The following is a 20,384-nucleotide window of genomic DNA, read 5'->3' as shown; positions in this document are numbered from 1 at the left end:
CTCACACTCACCCTCACACTTCTTCTCTTTTGCAGGAGCCCCTCACCCTCACTCTTCTCTCACACACTTGCCCCTCACACTCACCCTCATGCTGCTTCTCTCTCACACCAACACCTCACACTCACTATCATGCTTCTTCTCTTCCACACCAGCTCCTCACACTTACCCTCATGCTTCTTCTCTCTCGCACCAGCTCCTCACACTCACCCTCATGCTTCTTCTCTCTCTCGCACATCCCCTCACACTCACACTCACCCTCATGCTTCTTCTCTCTCGCACCAGCCCCTCACCCTCATGCATCTTCTCTTGCACCAGCCCCTCACACTCATGCTTCTTCTCTCTCACACCAGCCCCTCACACTCACCCTCATGCTTCTTCTCTCTTGCACTAGCTCCTCACCCTCACTCTTCTCTCTCATACGAGTCCCTCATACTCACCCTCATGCTTCTTCTCTCTTGCACCAGCCCCTCACACATACCCTCATGCTTCTCTGTCAGTCCAGCCCCTCACACTCACCCTCATGCTTCTTCTCTCTTGCACCAGCCCCTCACACTCACCCTCACACCTCTTCTCTCTCACACCAGCCCCTCGCCCTCAGTCTTCTCTTGCACCAGCCCCTCACACTCACCCTCATGCTTCTTCTCTCTTGCACTAGCTCCTCACCCTCACTCTTCTCTCTCATACAAGTCCCTCATACTCACCGTCACGCTTCTTCTCTCTTGCACCAGCCCCTCACACATACCCCCATGCTTCTTCTCTGTCACTCCAGCCCCTCACACTCACCCTCATGCTTCTCTCTCGCACCAGCCCCTCACACTCACCCTCACACATCTTATCTCTCACACCAGCCCTGCGCCCTCACTCTTCTCTCTTGCACCAGCCCCTCACACTCACCCTTCTTCTCTCTCGCACCAGCCCCTCACTCTCATCCTCATGCTTCTTCTCTCTCGCACCATCCCCTCACACTTATCCTCATGCTTATCTCCAGCAGGAGCCCCTCACTTTCACGCTTCTTCTCTCTCAAACTCACCCTCACACTTCTCTCTCACACCAGCCCCTCACACTCACTCTTCTCTCACACCAGCCCCTCACACTCACCCTCACTCTTCTTCTCTCTCGCACCAGCCCCTCACACTCACCCTCATGCTTCTTCTCTCACACCAGCTCCTCACACTTACCCTCACGCTTCTTTTCTCTTGCACCAGCCCTTCACACTCACCCTCATGCTTCTTCTCTCTCGCACCAGCTCCTCACACTCACCCTCATGCTTCTTCTCTATTGCAGGTGCCCCTCACCCTCATGCTTCTTCTCTCACACCAGCCCCTCACACTCATGCTTCTTCTATCTCTCACCAGCCCCTCACCCTCATGCTTCTTCTCTCTCACACTAGCTCCTCACGCTCACTCTTTTCTCTCACATGAGTCCCTCATACTCACCCTCAAACTTCTTCTCTCTTTCACCAGCCCCTCACCAATACCCTCACGCTTCTTCTCTCTCACACCAACCCCTCACACTCACCCTCATGCTTCTTCTCTGTCGCACCAGCCCCTCACCCTCACACCTCTTCTCTCTCGCACCAGCCCCTCGCCCTCACTCTCCTCTCTCGCACCAGCCCCTCACACTCACCCTCACTCTTTTTCTCTCTCACACTAGCCCCTCACACTCATGCTTCTCACTCGCAGGGGCCCCTCACACTCACCCTCATGCTTCTTCTCTCTCGCATCAGCCCCACACATTCACCCTCATGCTACTTCTCTTTCTCAGGAGCTCCTCACCCTCACACTTGTTCTCTCTCGCACCAGCCCTTCACACTCATACTTCTTCTCTCTCACACCAGCCCCTCACACTCACCCTCATGCTTCTCTCTCGCACTAGCTCCTCACCCTCACTCTTCTCTTTTTCATCAGTACCTCACACTCACCCTCATGCTTCTTCTCTCTTGCACCAACCCCCCACATGTACTCTCAAGCTTCTTCTCTCTTGCACCAGCCCCTCACCCTCACTCTTCTCTCTCGCACCAGCCCCTCACACTCACTCTTCTCTCACACCAGCCCCTCACACTCACCCTCACGCTTCTCTCTCGCACCACCCCATCACACTCACCCTCATGCTTCTTCTCTCACACCAGCTCTTCACACTTACCCTCACGCTTCTTCTCTCTTGCACAAGCCCCTCACACTCACCCACACACTTCTTCTCTCTCACACCAGCCCCTCACCCTTACTCCTCTCTTGCACCAGCCCCTCAAACTCACCCTCACGCTTCTTCTCTCTTGCAGGAGCCCCTCACCCTCACTATTCTCTCTCGCACCAGCCCCTCACACTCACCCTCATGCTTCTCTCTTGCACCAGCCCCTCACACTCACCCTCACGCTTCTTCTCTCTCACAGGAGGCCCTCACACTCACCCTCATGCTTCTTCTCTCTGGCACCAGCCCCTCACACTCATCCTCACTCTTCTTCTCTCTCGCAGGAGCCCCTTACTTTCACGCTTCTTCTCTCTCACACCAGCCCCTCACACTCACCCTTCTGTCTTGCATCAGCCCCTCATACTCACCTTCACACTTTTTCTCTTTCGCAGGAGCCCCTCACCCTCACTCTTCTCTCTCACACTTGCCCCTCACACTCACCCTCATGCTTCTTCTCTCTCACACCAGCCCCTCACACTCACCGTCATGCTTCTCTCTCACACCAGCTCCTCACACTTACCCTCATGCTTCTTCTCTCTCGCACCAGCTCCTCACACTCACCCTCATGCTTCTTCTCTCTCTCGCACAGCCCCTCACACTTACCCTCACGCTTCTTCTCTCTTGCAGGAGCCCCTCACCCTCACTATTCTCTCTCGCACCAGCCCCTCACACTCACCCTCATGCTTCTCTCTTGCACCAGCCCCTCACACTCACCCTCACGCTTCTTCTCTCTCACAGGAGGCCCTCACTCACCCTCATGCTTCTTCTCTCTTGCACCAGCCCCTCACACTCATCCTCACTCTTCTTCTCTCTCGCAGGAGCCCCTCACTTTCACGCTTCTTCTCTCTTGCACCAGCCCCTCACCCTCACACTTTTTCTCTTTCGCAGGAGCCCCTCACCCTCACTCTTCTCTCTCACACTTGCCCCTCACACTCACCCTCATGCTTCTTCTCTCTCACACCAGCCCCTCACACTCACCGTTAAGCTTCTCTCTCACACCAGCTCCTCACACTTACCCTCATGCTTCTTCTCTCTCGCACCAGCTCCTCACACTCACCCTCATGCTTCTTCTCTCTCTCGCACAGCCCCTCACACTCACCCTCATGCTTCTTCTCTCTCGCATGAGCCCCTCACCCTCATGCTTCTTCTCTTGCACCAGCCCCTCACACTCATGCTTCTTCTCTCTCACACCAGCCCCTCACACTCACCCTCACGCTTCTTCTCTCTTGCACTAGCTCCTCACCCTCACTCTTCTCTCTCACACGAGTCCCTCATACTCACCCTCACTCTTCTTCTCTCTCGCACCAGCCCCTCACACGTACCCTCATGCTTCTTCTCTGTCACTCCAGCCCCTCACACTCACCCTCATACTTCTTCTCTCTCGCACCAGCCCCTCACACTCACCCTCACACCTCTACTCTCTCACACCAGCCCCTCGCCCTCACTCTTCTCTCTTGCACCAGCCCCTCACACTCACCCTCACTCTTCTTTCTCGCACCAGCCCCTCACTCTTGCCCTCATGCTTCTTCTGACTCGCAGGAACCCATCACACTCACCCTCACGCTTCTTCTCTCTCACACCAGGCCCAAACACTCACCCTCACACTTCTCTCTTGCACCAGCCCCTCACACACAACCTCATGCTTCTTCTCTCTTGCAGGAGCCCCTCACCGTCACACTTGTTCTCTCTCATACCAGCCCCTCACACTGTCTCTTCTTCTCTCTCGCACTAGCTCCTCACCCTCACTCTTCTCTCTTGTATCAGTCCCTCACACTCACCCTCACGCTTCTTCTCTCTCACACCAGCCCCTCACATGTACCCTCATGCTTCTTCTCTCCCACACCAGCCCTCACTCTTCTCTCTTGCACCAGCCCCTCACACTCATCCTCACTCTTATTCTCTCTCGCAGGAGCCCCTCACTTTCACTCTTCTTCTCTCTCGCACCAGCCCCTCACACTCACCCTCACTCTTCTCTCTTACATCAGCCCCTCACCCTCACACTTCTTCTCTTTCGCAGGAGCCCCTCACCCTCACTCTTCTCTCTCACACTTGCCCCTCACACTCACCCTCATGCTGCTTCTCTCTCACACCAACCCCTCACACTCACTATCATGCTTCTTCTCTCTCACACCAGCTTCTCACACTTACCCTCATGCTTCTTCTCTCTCGCACCAGCTCCCCACACTCACCCTCATGCTTCTTCTCTCTCGCACCAGCCCCTCACCCTCATGCTTCTTCTCTTGCACCAGCCCCTCACACTCATGCTTCTTCTCTCTCACACCAGCCCCTCACACTCACCCTCATGCTTCTTCTCTCTCACAGGAGCACCTCACCCTCACTCCTCTCCTGCACCAGCCTCTCACACTCACCCTCACACTTATTCTCTCTCGCAGGTGCCCCTCACCCTCACCCTCATGCTTCTTCTCTCTCGCATCAGCCCCACACATTCACCCTCATGCTACTTCTCTTTCTCAGGAGCTCCTCACCCTCACACTTGTTCTCTCTCGCACCAGCCCTTCACACTCATACTTCTTCTCTCTCACACCAGCCCCTCACACTCACCCTCATGCTTCTCTCTCGCACTAGCTCCTCACCCTCACTCTTCTCTTTTTCATCAGTACCTCACACTCACCCTCATGCTTCTTCTCTCTTGCACCAACCCCCCACATGTACTCTCAAGCTTCTTCTCTCTCGCACCAGCCCCTCACCCTCACTCTTCTCTCTTGCACCAGCCCCTCACACTCACTCTTCTCTCACACCAGCCCCTCACACTCACCCTCACGCTTCTCTCTCGCACCACCCCCTCACACTCACCCTCATGCTTCTTCTCTCACACCAGCTCTTCACACTTACCCTCACGCTTCTTCTCTCTTGCACAAGCCCCTCACACTCACCCACACACTTCTTCTCTCTCACACCAGCCCCTCACCCTTACTCCTCTCTTGCACCAGCCCCTCAAACTCACCCTCACGCTTCTTCTCTCTTGCAGGAGCCCCTCACCCTCACTATTCTCTCTCGCACCAGCCCCTCACACTCACCCTCATGCTTCTCTCTTGCACCAGCCCCTCACACTCACCCTCACGCTTCTTCTCTCTCACAGGAGGCCCTCACACTCACCCTCATGCTTCTTCTCTCTGGCACCAGCCCCTCACACTCATCCTCACTCTTCTTCTCTCTCGCAGGAGCCCCTTACTTTCACGCTTCTTCTCTCTCACACCAGCCCCTCACACTCACCCTTCTGTCTTGCATCAGCCCCTCATACTCACCTTCACACTTTTTCTCTTTCGCAGGAGCCCCTCACCCTCACTCTTCTCTCTCACACTTGCCCCTCACACTCACCCTCATGCTTCTTCTCTCTCACACCAGCCCCTCACACTCACCGTCATGCTTCTCTCTCACACCAGCTCCTCACACTTACCCTCATGCTTCTTCTCTCTCGCACCAGCTCCTCACACTCACCCTCATGCTTCTTCTCTCTCTCGCACAGCCCCTCACACTCACCCTCACGCTTCTTCTCTCTTGCAGGAGCCCCTCACCCTCACTATTCTCTCTTGCACCAGCCCCTCACACTCACCCTCATGCTTCTCTCTTGCACCAGCCCCTCACACTCACCCTCACGCTTCTTCTCTCTCACAGGAGGCCCTCACTCACCCTCATGCTTCTTCTCTCTTGCACCAGCCCCTCACACTCATCCTCACTCTTCTTCTCTCTCGCAGGAGCCCCTCACTTTCACGCTTCTCTCTTGCACCAGCCCCTCACACTCACCCTCACACTTTTTCTCTTTCGCAGGAGCCCCTCACCCTCACTCTTCTCTCTCACACTTGCCCCTCACACTCACCCTCATGCTTCTTCTCTCTCACACCAGCCCCTCACACTCACCGTTAAGCTTCTCTCTCACACCAGCTCCTCACACTTACCCTCATGCTTCTTCTCTCTCGCACCAGCTCCTCACACTCACCCTCATGCTTCTTCTCTCTCTCGCACAGCCCCTCACACTCACCCTCATGCTTCTTCTCTCTCGCATGAGCCCCTCACCCTCATGCTTCTTCTCTTGCACCAGCCCCTCACACTCATGCTTCTTCTCTCTCACACCAGCCCCTCACACTCACCCTCACGCTTCTTCTCTCTTGCACTAGCTCCTCACCCTCACTCTTCTCTCTCACACGAGTCCCTCATACTCACCCTCACTCTTCTTCTCTCTCGCACCAGCCCCTCACACGTACCCTCATGCTTCTTCTCTGTCACTCCAGCCCCTCACACTCACCCTCATGCTTCTTCTCTCTCGCACCAGCCCCTCACACTCACCCTCACACCTCTACTCTCTCACACCAGCCCCTCGCCCTCACTCTTCTCTCTTGCACCAGCCCCTCACACTCACCCTCACTCTTCTTTCTCGCACCAGCCCCTCACTCTTGCCCTCATGCTTCTTCTGACTCGCAGGAACCCATCACACTCACCCTCACGCTTCTTCTCTCTCACACCAGGCCCAAACACTCACCCTCACACTTCTCTCTCGCACCAGCCCCTCACACACAACCTCATGCTTCTTCTCTCTTGCAGGAGCCCCTCACCGTCACACTTGTTCTCTCTCATACCAGCCCCTCACACTCTCTCTTCTTCTCTCTCGCACTAGCTCCTCACCCTCACTCTTCTCTCTTGTATCAGTCCCTCACACTCACCCTCACGCTTCTTCTCTCTCACACCAGCCCCTCACATGTACCCTCACGCTTCTTCTCTCCCACACCAGCCCTCACTCTTCTCTCTTGCACCAGCCCCTCACACTCATCCTCACTCTTATTCTCTCTCGCAGGAGCCCCTCACTTTCACTCTTCTTCTCTCTCGCACCAGCCCCTCACACTCACCCTCACTCTTCTCTCTTACATCAGCCCCTCACCCTCACACTTCTTCTCTTTCGCAGGAGCCCCTCACCCTCACTCTTCTCTCTCACACTTGCCCCTCACACTCACCCTCATGCTGCTTCTCTCTCACACCAACCCCTCACACTCACTATCATGCTTCTTCTCTCTCACACCAGCTTCTCACACTTACCCTCATGCTTCTTCTCTCTCGCACCAGCTCCCCACACTCACCCTCATGCTTCTTCTCTCTCGCACCAGCCCCTCACCCTCATGCTTCTTCTCTTGCACCAGCCCCTCACACTCATGCTTCTTCTCTCTCACACCAGCCCCTCACACTCACCCTCATGCTTCTTCTCTCTTGCACTAGCTCCTCACCCTCACTCTTCTCTCTCATACGAGTCCCTCATACTCACCCTCACGCGTCTTCTCTCTTGCACCAGCCCCTCACACATACCCTCATGCTTCTCTGTCACTCCAGCCCCTCACACTCACCCTCATGCTTCTTCTCTCTCGCACCAGCCCCTCACACTCACCCTCACACCTCTTCTCTCTCACACCAGCCCCTCGCCCTCAGTCTTCTCTTGCACCAGCCCCTCACACTCACCCTCACGCTTCTTATCTCTTGCACTAGCTCCTCACCCTCACTCTTCTCTCTCATACGAGTCCCTCATACTCACCATCACGCTTCTTCTCTCTTGCACCAGCCCCTCACACATACCCCCATGCTTCTTCTCTGTCACTCCAGCCCCTCACACTCACCCTCATGCTTCTTCTCTCTCGCACCAGCCCCTCACACTCACCCTCACACCTCTTATCTCTCACACCAGCCCTTCGCCCTCACTCTTCTCTCTTGCACCAGCCCCTCACACTCACCCTCACTCTTCTTCTCTCTCGCACCAGCCCCTCACTCTCACCCTCATGCTTCTTCTCACTCGCAGGAACCCCTCACACTCACCCTCACGCTTCTTCTCTCTCACACCAGGCCCAAACACTCATCCTCACACTTCTTCTCTCTCGCACAAGCCCCTCACACACAACCTCATGCTTCTTCTCTCTTGCAGGAGCCCCTCACCGTCACACATGTTCTCTCTCGTACCAGCCCCTCACACTATCGCTTCTTCTCTCTCGCACTAGCTCCTCACCCTCACTCTTCTCTCTTGCATGAGTCCCTCACACTCACCCTCACACTTCTTCTCTCTCGCACCAGCCCTTCACACGTACCCTCACACTTCTCTCCCGCACCAGCCCCTCACTCTTCTCTCTCGCACCAGCCCCTCACACTCACCCTTACGCTTCTCCCTCACACCAGCCCCTTACACTCACCCCCACGCTTCTTTTCTCTCGCACCAGCCCCTCGCCCTCACTCTTCTCTCTCGCCCCAGCCCCTCACACTCACCCTCACGCTTCTTCTCTCTCGCAGGAGCGCCCTGAAGGCACAGCAGCAGCTGTCCACGGAGTCTGAGGCCGAGAACGAGGGCGGGGAGTACACGGTCTATGAGTGCCCGGGCCTGGCGCCGGTAGGTACCCGTAGCAAGACGCACAGTCACAGAGCAGGCACAAGGAGGGGGGTCACAGAGCAGGCAACCACTAGCTATCATAAAGCAGACAACTACAGCCCATCATAAAGCAGGCAACGACAGGCCATCACAAAGCACGACAGGCCATCACAAAGCAGACAATCACAAGCCATTAAAAAGCAGGCAAGCACAGGAGAGCACAGAGCAGGCAAGCTCAGAGAGCACAGAGCAGGCAAGCACAGGCGACCACAGCACAGACAAGCAAAGGCAATCACAGGGCAGGCACAAGCAGGAGCTCACAGCTCAGGCAAACACAGGCCGTCACAAAGCAGGTAAGCACAGATGGTCACAGAGCAGGCAAGCACGGGCAATCAGAGAGCAGGCAAACGCATGCCGTCACAAAGTAGGTGAGGTGAGCGCAAGCCATTAGAGAGCCGGCACAAGCAGGAGCTCACAGACCAGGCAAGCACACAACCCCTTACAAATTCGGAAGTACAAACCATTAAAACGCAGGTAAGCGCAGGAGAGCACAGAGCAGGCAAGCTCAGAGAGCACAGAGCAGGCAAGTACAGCGACCACAGCACAGACAAGCAAAGGCAATCACAGAGCAGGCACAAACAGGCCGTCACAAAGCAGGCAAGCACAGATGGTCACAGAGCAGGCAAGCACGGGCAATCACAGAGCAGGCAAACACAGGCTGTCACAAAGCAGGTAAGCACAGATGGTCACAGAGCAGGCAAGCACGGGCAATCACAGAGCAGGCAAGCGCAGGCCGCAACAAAGCAGGTGAGCGCAAGCCATTAGAGAGCAGGCACAAGCAGGAGCTCACAGACCAGGCAAGCACACAATCCCTTACAAATTTGCAAGCCCAAGCCATTAAAAAGAAGGCAATCACAGAGAAGGGCAGCACAGGTGATCACAGAGCAGACAAGAACAGACAATCACAGAGAAGGGTGGCAGAGGTGATCACAGAGCAGACAAGAACAGACAATCACAGAGCAGGGCGGCACAGGTGATCACAGAGCAGACAAGAACAGACAATCACAGTGAAGAGTGGCACAGGTGATCACAGAGCAGACAAGAACAGACAATCACAGAGCAGGGCGGCACAGGAGATCACAGAGCAGAGAAGAACAGACAATCACAGAGCAGGGAGGCACAGGTGATCACAGAGCAGACAAGAACAGACAATCACAGAGCAGGGCGGCACAGGAGATCACAGAGCAGACAAGAACAGACAATCACAGTGAAGGGTGGCACAGGTGATCACAGAGCAGACAAGAACAGACCATCACAGAGCAGGGCGGCACAGGAGATCACAGAGCAGACAAGAACAGACAATCACAGTGAAGGGTGGCACAGGTGATCACAGAGCAGACAAGAACAGACAATCACAGAGCAGGGCGGCACAGGAGATCACAGAGCAGACAAGAACAGACAATCACAGAGCAGGGTGGCACAGGTGATCACAGAGCAGACAAGAACAGACAATCACAGAGCAGGGAGGCACAAGTGATCACAGAGCAGACAACAACAGACAATCACAGAGCAGGGCGGCACAGGTGATCACAGAGCAGACAAGAACAGACAATCACAGAGCAGGGCGGCACAGGTGATCACAGAGCAGACAAGAACAGACAATCACAGTGAAGGGCGGCACAGGTGATCCCAGAGCAGACAATCACAGAGCAGGGCAGCACAGGTGATCGCAGAGCAGACAAGAACGGACAATCACAGAGCAGGGCAGCACAGGTGATCACATAGCAGACAATAACAGACAATCACAGAGCAGGGCAGCACAGGTGATCACAGAGCAGACAAGGACAGACAATCACAGAGCAGGGCATGAAGTGGAAAGCAAAAGTGATCATGGTGCAGGCAAGCACATGCAACCTCAGCACAGGAGGCACACAACTGACAAGCACATGCAGTAGAAAGCAGGAATGGAAACATAGTCACAGTACAGGCAAACACAGGTGGCTACAGATCTGGCAAGCACACACCATCACAAAGCAGGAAAGCACAAGCCATCACAGAGCAGGCAATCATAAGCAATCGAAGTGCAGGCGACTACAGAAGTGGCAAGCACAGTCAAATAGAAAGCTAAAAGTGTATATGATCAGCGTACAGGCAAGCACATGCAATCACAGTATAGAAAAACACATGCAGTCACAGTACAGGTGGCAACAGAGCTGGCAAGCAAGGCAACCACAGAACAGGCAAGCACAGTGGTCATAGAGCAGGCAAGCACATGCAGTCACAGTACAGACAAACACGTGCAATCACACTACAGACAAGCACATGCAATCACAACACAGAAGGCAACAGAGCTGGCTTGCAAGGCAACCACAGAACAGGCAAGCACAAGTGGTTATTTAGCAGGCAAGCACAGGTGCTAACATTACTGCCTGAGGCAATCACATATTGTCCAAAAGCAAGTGAGCACAGACAGCTCTGTAGCTGGCAACACAAGCAGCTACGAGCCAGCAAGTGCAAGCAGCCACTGATTATATCAGCCCAGGTAGGCACTAAGCAGGCAAGGCACAGAGATGGCAGAACAGACAATCACAGCCAGCCACTGGGACCACGAACGCAGTCTGTCATAGAGCAGACAGACATGGACAGCTACAGTCCTTGCAAGCTCTTCAGCCACATGGGAGACACAGGTACAGGTGAACAGAGGCAGCACAGTGCCAGCAAGCATAGGTCTGTACGCACTAGTGATCACAAACAAAAACCACCAGAAGGCTGCAAACCATTCAGAACTCAGCAGCCAGGATCACGCTCAACCTCCCACGCCGCACTCACACCGCACCACCCCTGAAGGAGCTTCACTGGCTCCCCATACACAAACAAGTGCAATTCAAGCTCCTCACCCACACTTTCAAGGCACTACATAACCCAACATACGTCAACAAGAGCATCTGTTTTCACAAACCTCCCAGATACCTCCACTCAGCGGGACTCCTACTCGCACACATCCCATGTATACGGAACACCAGATCGGGCTGTCGAACCTTCTCCTCCATCGCTGGAGCTGCTGCTGAACACAGGAGTCTCCCCCTCAGTGCTTGAACTCTGTAAGAAGCTGAAGACCTGGCTCTCCGAGTAGTCCCGCTAGACCTTGGGTTTGAATAGACTCACACCTGCTGAACCCCAGGATACCCTCCAGAGTGATAGTGCGTTCTACAAATCTGCACAACAGAATAGATGTTGAAAAGCCAGACAGTGCAAGCAAACAGCACTGTCACTGAGAGAGCAGGCACACCAGACCACAAAGCAGCAACGTGCTGGTGGTCCCCAAACAGGCACTCGCCCGGAGTATTAGAACCCCCAGGCACCATTCCTCACGCAGCAGGCAGACAAACAAGGCTGGCGAAAGATCCAGCTGATAAAGGGAGCTACAAAGAAAGCAGTCACAATCAGACACATGGCCAGCAGGCACATGAGCTCAGGGAGCTGGAAAACACAGGTGACCACAGGTCAGAACATAACAGGCACCCACAGAACAGACAGGACCAGGTCCACGGTGCCGGCAAGCTTGAGTGACAACATAATCGCCAATCACAAGCCAACACGCACTGCTGATCACAATACAAGAAGGCAGTCACAGGCAGACACGCGGCCAGCAGGCACATGAGCTCAGGGAGCTGGAAAACACAGGGGACCACAGGTCAGAACATAACAGGCACCTAAGAGCAGACAAGACCAGGTATCCACGGTGACGGCAAGCTTGAGAGGCAACATAATTGCCAATCACAAAGCCAACACGCACTGCTGATCACAAGACAAGAAGGCAGTACAGGCAGACTAGCGGCAAGCAGGCACATGGGATCAGTGAGCTGGAAAACACAGGTGACCACAGACCAGAACATAACAGGCACCCACAGAACAGACAAGACCAGGTATCCACGGTGCCGGCAAGCTTGAACGACAACATAATCACCAATCACACGGCCAACACGCACTGCTGATCACAAGACAAGAAGGCAGTCATAGGCAGACACGTGGCCAGCAGGCACATGAACTCAGGGAGCTGGAAAACACAGGTGACCACAGGTCAGAACATAACAGGCACCCACAACACAGACAAGACCAGGTATGCACAGTGCCAGCAAGCTTGAGCGACAACATAATTGCCAATCACAAGGCCAACACGCACTGCTGATCACAAGACAAGAAGGCAGTCACAGGCAGACACGTGGCCAGCAGGCACATGGGATCATTGAGCTGGAAAACACAGGTGACCACAGGTCAGAACATAACAGGCACCCACAGAACAGACAAGACCAGGTATCCACGGTGCCGCAAGCTTAAGAGGCAACATAATCGCCAATCACAAGGCCAACATGCACTGCTGATCACAAGACAGGGAAATAGTCACAAGGGAGCATGCTGCCAGAAGGTGCAGAGTTCAGAGAGCAGGAATGACAGTACAGCAACCACAGGCAGAAACACAGGACAGAAGCATGCATAATCTTGCAGCAGGAAAAACAGTCAGTTACTGAACATAAATGCTCAGTCAATCACAAGAACAAGCAAGTGGAAGCAGTAGAGAGATCAAGCAAGTGCAGCAATCGCAAAGCAGGGAAGGCAGTCACAGAACAGTCAGGCACAGGCAGCAAACTCAATAAATCATAAAGCAAACAGGTAAGATCAGTTACAGAGCAGGCAAGCAAATTAGGTCAGACAACAACCCCAATCAGGCAGTTACAGAACAAACATGCATGCAAGTTCTGTTGCTGAGCAAGGTAGCACAGGCTGTCATGGAGCAGGCAAAACAAGAACCCAGTGAACAGGTACAAAATTACAGGTAATGCAATCATGGGCAGTCATGGAGCCACTTCAGGGAGTCAGTAACAGAACAGGGCCTGACAAGCAGTTACAGAGCAGGCAACCACAGCTGTTGATAAAGCAAACAAACAAACACTCAGAGAGGAGCACTGCACCACCAGCACTAGTCACTCATTGGTGGTTTCATCCTAGAGAAAAACAGTCACACACACAGTCACACAGCAGAAACAAACAGGTATTTACAGATCATGCTCATACAGGCAGTCACACAAGGAGACGAACACAGGCATCCAGAGGGTAGCTCCCATTCATGGTGGTGGAGCAGGCTGTCATTTAGCAGGCACATAAGCAACTCTACATAGGCAGTTACAGAGCAGGCACACACAAGCAGACACACACAGTCAAATGGCCGATTCCCACAAGCGGTCATGGAGCAGGTACACATACACAGGCAGTAAAGCCAGTACACACAGACAGTAGAGCAGGCATCCAAAGACCACATAGCAGGCACACACACACACACACACACATACAATAGAGCAAGCTCGAGCAGACAGCAGAGCAGGTACTTATAGACAGTAGAGCAGGCACACACAGACCACAGAGCAGGTACACACCCACACACACATACAGTAGAGCAGGCTCACGTAAACAGCAGAGCAGGTACACACACACACCCTCAAACACATACAGTAGAGCAGGCTCACGTAGACGGTACAGCAGGTACACACACATATACAGTAGAGCAAGTACACACAAGTAGTTATAGAACAGGTACACAGACAGTAGAGCAGGCACATACAGTAGAGCAGACACCCACAGACAGCAGAGCATGTACACACACACATGGGAAAAGCAAGGAAAAGGCACTCATTAAACGGGGAAGGAGCAAGGGGAAGGCAGAAGCAAGAGCGATGCAGCAGCACGGGAGAGATAGGCCTGGGACAAGGAGTTATAGAGCAGGTACAGACAGTAGAGCAGGCGCAGACAGTAGAGCAGGCACACACAGGCAGCTATAGAGCAGGCATACACATACAGTAGAGCAGGCACAGACAGTGGAGCAGGCGCACACAGGTAGTTATAGAGCAGGCATACACAGACAGTAGAGCAGGCACGGACAGTAGGGCAGGCGTGCACAGGTAGTTATAGAGCAGGCATACACAGACAGTAGAGCAGGCACATGCAGGTAGTTATAGAGCAGGCACAGACAGTAGAGCAGGCACACACAGGTAGTTATAGAGCAGGCACACACAGACAGTAGTGCAGGCACACACAGTAGAGCAGGCACACACAGGCAGTTATAGAACAAGCACACACAAACAGCTGAACAGTACACACGGACAGTAGAGCAGGCACGCACAGACAGTAGAGCAGGCACAGACAGTAGAGCAGGCACACACAGGTAGTTATAGAGCAGGCGTACACAGACAGTAGAGCAGGCACAGACAGTAGAGCAGGCACACACAGGTAGTTATAGAGCAGGCATACACAGACAGTAGAGCAGGCACAGGCAGTAGCGCAGGCACAGATAGTAGAGCAGGCGCACACAGGTAGTTATAGAGCAGGCACACACAAACAGCTGAACAGTACACACGGACAGTAGAGCAGGCATACACAGACAGTAGAGCAGGCACAGACAGTAGAGCAGGCACAAACAGGTGGTTATAGAGCAGGCATACACAGACAGTAGAGCAGGCACAGACAGTAGAGCAGGCACATACAGGTAGTTACAGAGCAGGCATACACAGACAGTAGAGCAGGCACAGACAGTAGAGCAGGCACACCGTGGTAGTTATAGAGCAGGCACAGATAGTAGAGCAGGCACAGACAGATAGATATAGAGAAGGCATATACAGACAATAGAGCAGGCACAGAGAGTAGAGCAGGCACACACAAACAGAGAAGGAACACACAGGTAGTTATAGAGCAGGCACACACAAACAGCTGAACAGGTACACACGGACAGTAGAGCAGGCACACGCAGACAGTAGAGCAGGCACAGACAGTAGAGCAGGCACACACAGGTAGTTATAGAGCAGGCATACACAGACAGTAGAGCAGGCACAGACAGTAGAGCAGGCACAGACAGTAGAGCAGGCGCACAAAGGTAGTTATAGAGCAGGCATAAACAGACAGTAGAGCAGGCACAGACTGTAGAGCAGGCACACACAGGTAGTTATAGAGCAGGCATACACAAACATTAGAGCAGGCAGCAGGCACACACAGGTAGTTATAGAGCAGGCATACACAGACAATAGAGCAGGCGCAGACAGTAGAGCAGTCACACACAGACGGTAGAGCAGGCACACACAAACAATTAGAGAGCAGGCACACAAGCAGCAAGCACTGTAATAACCTATTTCTCCTTCTCCCCACAGACTGGTGAAATGGAAATTCACAACCCCCTCTTCTTTGACTCGTCGGCGCTGCACTCAGCCCCAGGACGCCTCAAGTAGTGATGCGGTGACAACAGCCCGTCACCGGGGGTGGAGGCATGTGGACCCACATTTCACCTCAGCCATGGCGGCCTTGCATGCGGCGGCGGGGCACTGCGTTCCAGTAAAGCGCTGTATTCTTTGTGAGCTCTTGTCCTGTGGGTGCTGTGTGAGCGGGGGCCAGAGGACGGTGGTGGTCATGGGTCCCTCTCGGTGCTGTTCTGTGGTTCTTGTTCATGGTGCCGTACCAACCGCGCACACCTCTCTGCTCTCCTTCAACTGTGGCCCTCAATGGACCCTGTGGTGCATGTGGCCCTGTCCCTTGATGGCTGCCATGGGCTCCTGGGGTCTGCCAACACACCTCAGGAATCACTTATTGTCTTTGAGTCTCACTCACATTCAACTGCCTTGTACCTTCTGTTCATTGACCGGCAATGGAGGCTATGCCCGGGCCAGTCTGAGTTCTACCCGTCTTCAGTGACCCCGTAGACTGTCAATGGATTCCACGACCGGGCCCAGTCTGAGTTCTGCCCATCTTCACTGACTCCTATAGAATGGTATTGGACCCATTCCTTGGACTGCAGAAAGTTATACCCATCGCCATTAACCCCATAGACTGGATCTCTTCCTTGGGCTGCAGACTCTGTTCTACCCATCTTCAGTGACCCTGTAGACTGGCAATGGATCCCACACCCGGACTCAGCTTGAGTACTACCCATCTTCAGAGAACCCAAAGACTGCGTTGGATTCCTTCCTTGGAATGTAGGCTACGTTCTACCCATCTTTAGTGACTCCAATAGACTGGACAGCAGAAAGTGTTGCCCATCTCCAGTAATCCCATAGACTGGCATTGGATCCCTCACCTGGGCTGCAGCAGGAGTTCTGCCCACCAGTAGTCTGGCATAAGATCTCACCCATGAGCTGCTATATCAATTCTACCCATCCTGAATGGACCATTAGAGAATTTGTTAGTTTTTGTACCAGTGGCTCTTCAGTTGGGAAAGCACGGGGAGCTTCATTGGCCGAAGGGCACGCCTGAGCGGTGCTGAAAGGGGTGCTCAGGTTTAGTAGCATGGGTGCTCTCTGACCAGCTGTCGGGGACCCTCTGGGGTTCAGGTTCACCAGAGGAGAGAGAGTTCATGCCCATTTAAAAGTAACCTTCAAGTTGTCGAACCTCTAAAGTAGTTAGTGGACAAAGGTAAGGTTAGAGGTCACAAAGACCACCTTATGGCCCCAAGAAAGTTACAGGCTCCCTGTGGTGGTAGGCAGGCTCGCTCGCAGTCGGCCAGCGCCCACATGTAACATATCCCTGTCTCACCATGTCTCATGGAGAGTTGGGCTTCCCTGAACATGTCAAAGTCTCACTGAGTAGAGGGTTTTCTGAACTTAGCCAGGCCTCAGGGAGAGGTAGGTTCTTTGAACTGGTCCATGTGTCACAGAGAGGTGGGTCCCCTTGAACATGCCCATGTCTCATTCAAAGATATGTTCTTTGAACATGTCCATCTCTCAAAATGAGAAACGTGGCTCGCTTTTTCACGAGTAATGACCGCCGAGCATTATGGCGCAAACTATCTGCACCATGCCATGCGTGTTGCACACCAATGTCATTTTCTGAATGATGTCAGCAAGCAGAAGAAAGTGCACATTGAATGACACACCACATGCGTCTCAGCTGCAGCCTTGCTTAGTAAGTGCACTGTTGCATCTACTGGTGGCACCCTGCAAAGTTACCTACTTGGTAAAGGCATGCCGTTTGTCTGCAGGGTGTGTGCTGTCTGTTTCTATTTCACATGACCACGTTGCCTGCGGATGATATGCTGGTTTCCTTGAGCATGTTTTGGTATGCTGCAAGCAGGCTGTAATCCTGCTGCAAGTCTACTCCACATACTTAGATGGTGCACCATTTGCACCTACAGTGGGACTGCAACACCTCATTGTAGGATGCTGTCAGCCTCTGAGAACCAGGGCTGGACTGGGACAGAAAATAGTCACAGGTATCAAAATAAAAGTACTCCCATTAGCAAATCAGATAGCTAAAAAAAAAGTGTCTCACGTTTGCAAATAGTCGCAGTGTTGAACTTGTACAGACACGGTGTATCAATGTTTTGCAAGCTATGGAAGACTGCATGGATGTGAGCTTGCTGCAGGCAGTTTTTGGTAATATCAGGGAACTCAATAGTAAAAACTATTCTACCAGGTCATAAAACAGGCCCACAAACAGTTAAAAACCAGCCCAGACACTGACCTCTCAGACCAGCCCTTCTGGCACTGCCAGCCTGCCCATTAGGCCAGCCCGACACTGCTGAGAACTGCTGCATGCCTGTAGGGAAGGTCCTACATGCCTTCCGTGCTTACGTGTAGAATGTGCAAACAGAGTGCCTTAAGCATTTTGATCTATCAATGACACTGGTAGAAGCGTCTTTGTACGCAGTCTGCAAAGTATAGGTATAGAATGTGCAAAGTGAGCCTGTGTTTTTGTTTACACTATGATTGGTGTCCTGTATGCACCATATGTCAGAGAGTATCTGCCCACAGCTCACGGTGTGTGGCTGGGTGTACAGTGTAATGCATGCTTCTGTGTTCGGTGTGTGGAAAACTGGATCTGCTTACAGCTTGCTGAGTGTAACTGTGTTTGCCGCTGTTGTGTTGCTCCTTTGCAAGGAGTGTGGTGCATCATGTGAGCCTAGAATGTGCACTCTGAGCTGTGTTTAGGGAGCGTGGGCAGCTTTATACAGGGTGTGCACTGTGTGCTGGTAGGGTATGTGCCTAAAGCTTACAGAGTGTGATTGTGCTTATAGACAGCCAAATGCTCCTTTTTAAGTTTGAATTATGTGTTTGGAGCATCGTGTGTGCCACGTACTCGCAGAGAAAGTGCCTAAAGTTTGCATCATGTGACTTTGTTTACAGATAGCGTGTGGTCTCCTTGAAAGGTGAGTGGTGCATTGTTGAGGCTATTCATAAAGGTAACTTACACTTATGAGTAATTTACACATGTAATTTACACTTACACTTTCGAGTAAAACCACTATTTTTCCCTTTTGACAAAATCGGAGCATAAAGTAACTCTGAAGAGATGGGTGGAGCCAAATGACGAGTTTACATTACTACTGCCAAAAAAGAAACAGTAGTACTTCCAGCACCACTGATGGCCAACCTGTGACGATGCTACACCCTCCCATAAAAAGTGATCACAGTAGTGAGAGCTCCACTTCAACTGTGTGAAGTATGGGGAAAAAGTAAAAAAACTTGCATTTAACTAGAAAAAAAAGGAAAAATATGTTTATGTTAAATATTAATGTAAATTAATTTTGTATTTTTATTTTAAATATAGAACAACATTTAACACATGATATAGCACTATTAACTTAATTTTGAATTAAATCTTTCATTAATTTATGTATATTAAATTAAATAAAAAATATTTTTCTGAAATTTGATTTGAAAGATAAATTCCTACCTAAAGAAAAACACAATTTTTTTTGTATGCATTAATAATTATTAAAAGTGATATATGGAATGAATTTAAAGTAATTCAATTGTATTTTAATAAAAAGTTAATGTTACATAGATTTATAAAATATAAAAGATTGTTAAAATATTTTATAATTAAATAAATATGTTCTATTTTTACATATTTTAACATTAAATTGTATTTATCTATATATTTTACTATTTATAATAATTTAATTTTACATTATTTCCTAATGGGTTTTATTTTAAGTCCCTACTGTCATTATTTCCCATTGGAGGATGTTGCAGTACCAATGGTTGACCATGTGTGATGCTGGATTTAGAAATTTCAGAAGTGCAGTTTTTAGATGGCAGTGGCCTTACACTAAGTGATACGCTTACATGTGTGACAATCTCCACCCAAAAAAGATAGGAGAGGTGGAGATTTAAACTTGTACGTTTGTGAATAGGCCCCTGTGTGTGCCTCCTGCTTTCAAAATATCGCTGTGTTTACAGATGGAGTACTTCTTATTTACAAGGCTTGCAGTTCACTGTGTGTGCTTGCAGAGTGCGGCTATGTTTACAGATGGTGGGCTTCTTCTTTACAAGGCTTGCAGCTCACTGTGTGTGCCTCGTGCTTGCAGAGTGTGGCTATGTTTACAGACGGTGTACTTCTTATTGACAGGGTTTGCGGTTCACTGTGCGGGCTTACAGAGTGCTGCAGTGTTCACAGACAGTGTGCTTCTTCTTTACAAGGCTTGTGGTTCACTGTGTGCCTCGTGCTTTCAGAGTGTGGCTGTGTTTACAGATGGCATACTTCTTATTTACTAGGCTAGCGGTTCACTTTGTGTGCCTCGTGCTTGCAGCGTGCGGCTGTGTTTACAGACAGTGTGCTTCTTCTTTACAAGGCTTGCAGCTTACTGTGTGTGCCTCGTGCTTGCAGAGTGCGGCTATGTTTACAGACAGTGTGCTTCTTCTTTACAAGGCTTGCGGTTCACTGTGAGTGCCTCGTGCTTGCAGAGTCTGGCTGTGTTTACAGACTGCATACTTCTTATTTCTTAGGCTTGCGGTTCACTGTGCGTGCCTCGTGCTTGCAGAGTGTGGCTGTGTTTACAGATGGCACACTTCTTATTTACTAGGCT

At 51.8% G+C, this 20,384-nt stretch overlaps 1 protein-coding gene across 2 annotated transcripts in view; it reads left to right on the top strand.

Annotated features, from left to right (window-relative positions):
- Positions 1–19,136, top strand: part of LOC146870411 (uncharacterized) — a 1,711,658-nt gene extending 1,692,522 nt beyond the window's left edge. Inside the window, exons 8-9 of one of the 2 annotated variants that reach the window (XM_085640891.1) lie at positions 8,467–8,563; positions 15,736–19,136. In XM_085640891.1, the coding sequence (XP_085497017.1) occupies positions 8,467–8,563; positions 15,736–15,813 (175 nt within the window). In that variant the 3' untranslated portion in view covers positions 15,814–19,136. The remainder of the gene's footprint in view (positions 1–8,466; positions 8,564–15,735) is intronic. The other variant, XM_085640893.1, reaches the window with a different exon arrangement.
- Positions 19,137–20,384: the final 1,248 nt, after the last annotated feature.

This window comes from Triturus cristatus, chromosome 1_1, assembly GCF_964204655.1.
Source record: "Triturus cristatus chromosome 1_1, aTriCri1.1, whole genome shotgun sequence".
NCBI lineage: Eukaryota > Metazoa > Chordata > Amphibia > Caudata > Salamandridae > Triturus > Triturus cristatus.
The sequence above is the reverse complement of the archived record's forward strand: the minus strand, read 5'-3'. Positions and strand labels throughout refer to the sequence as shown.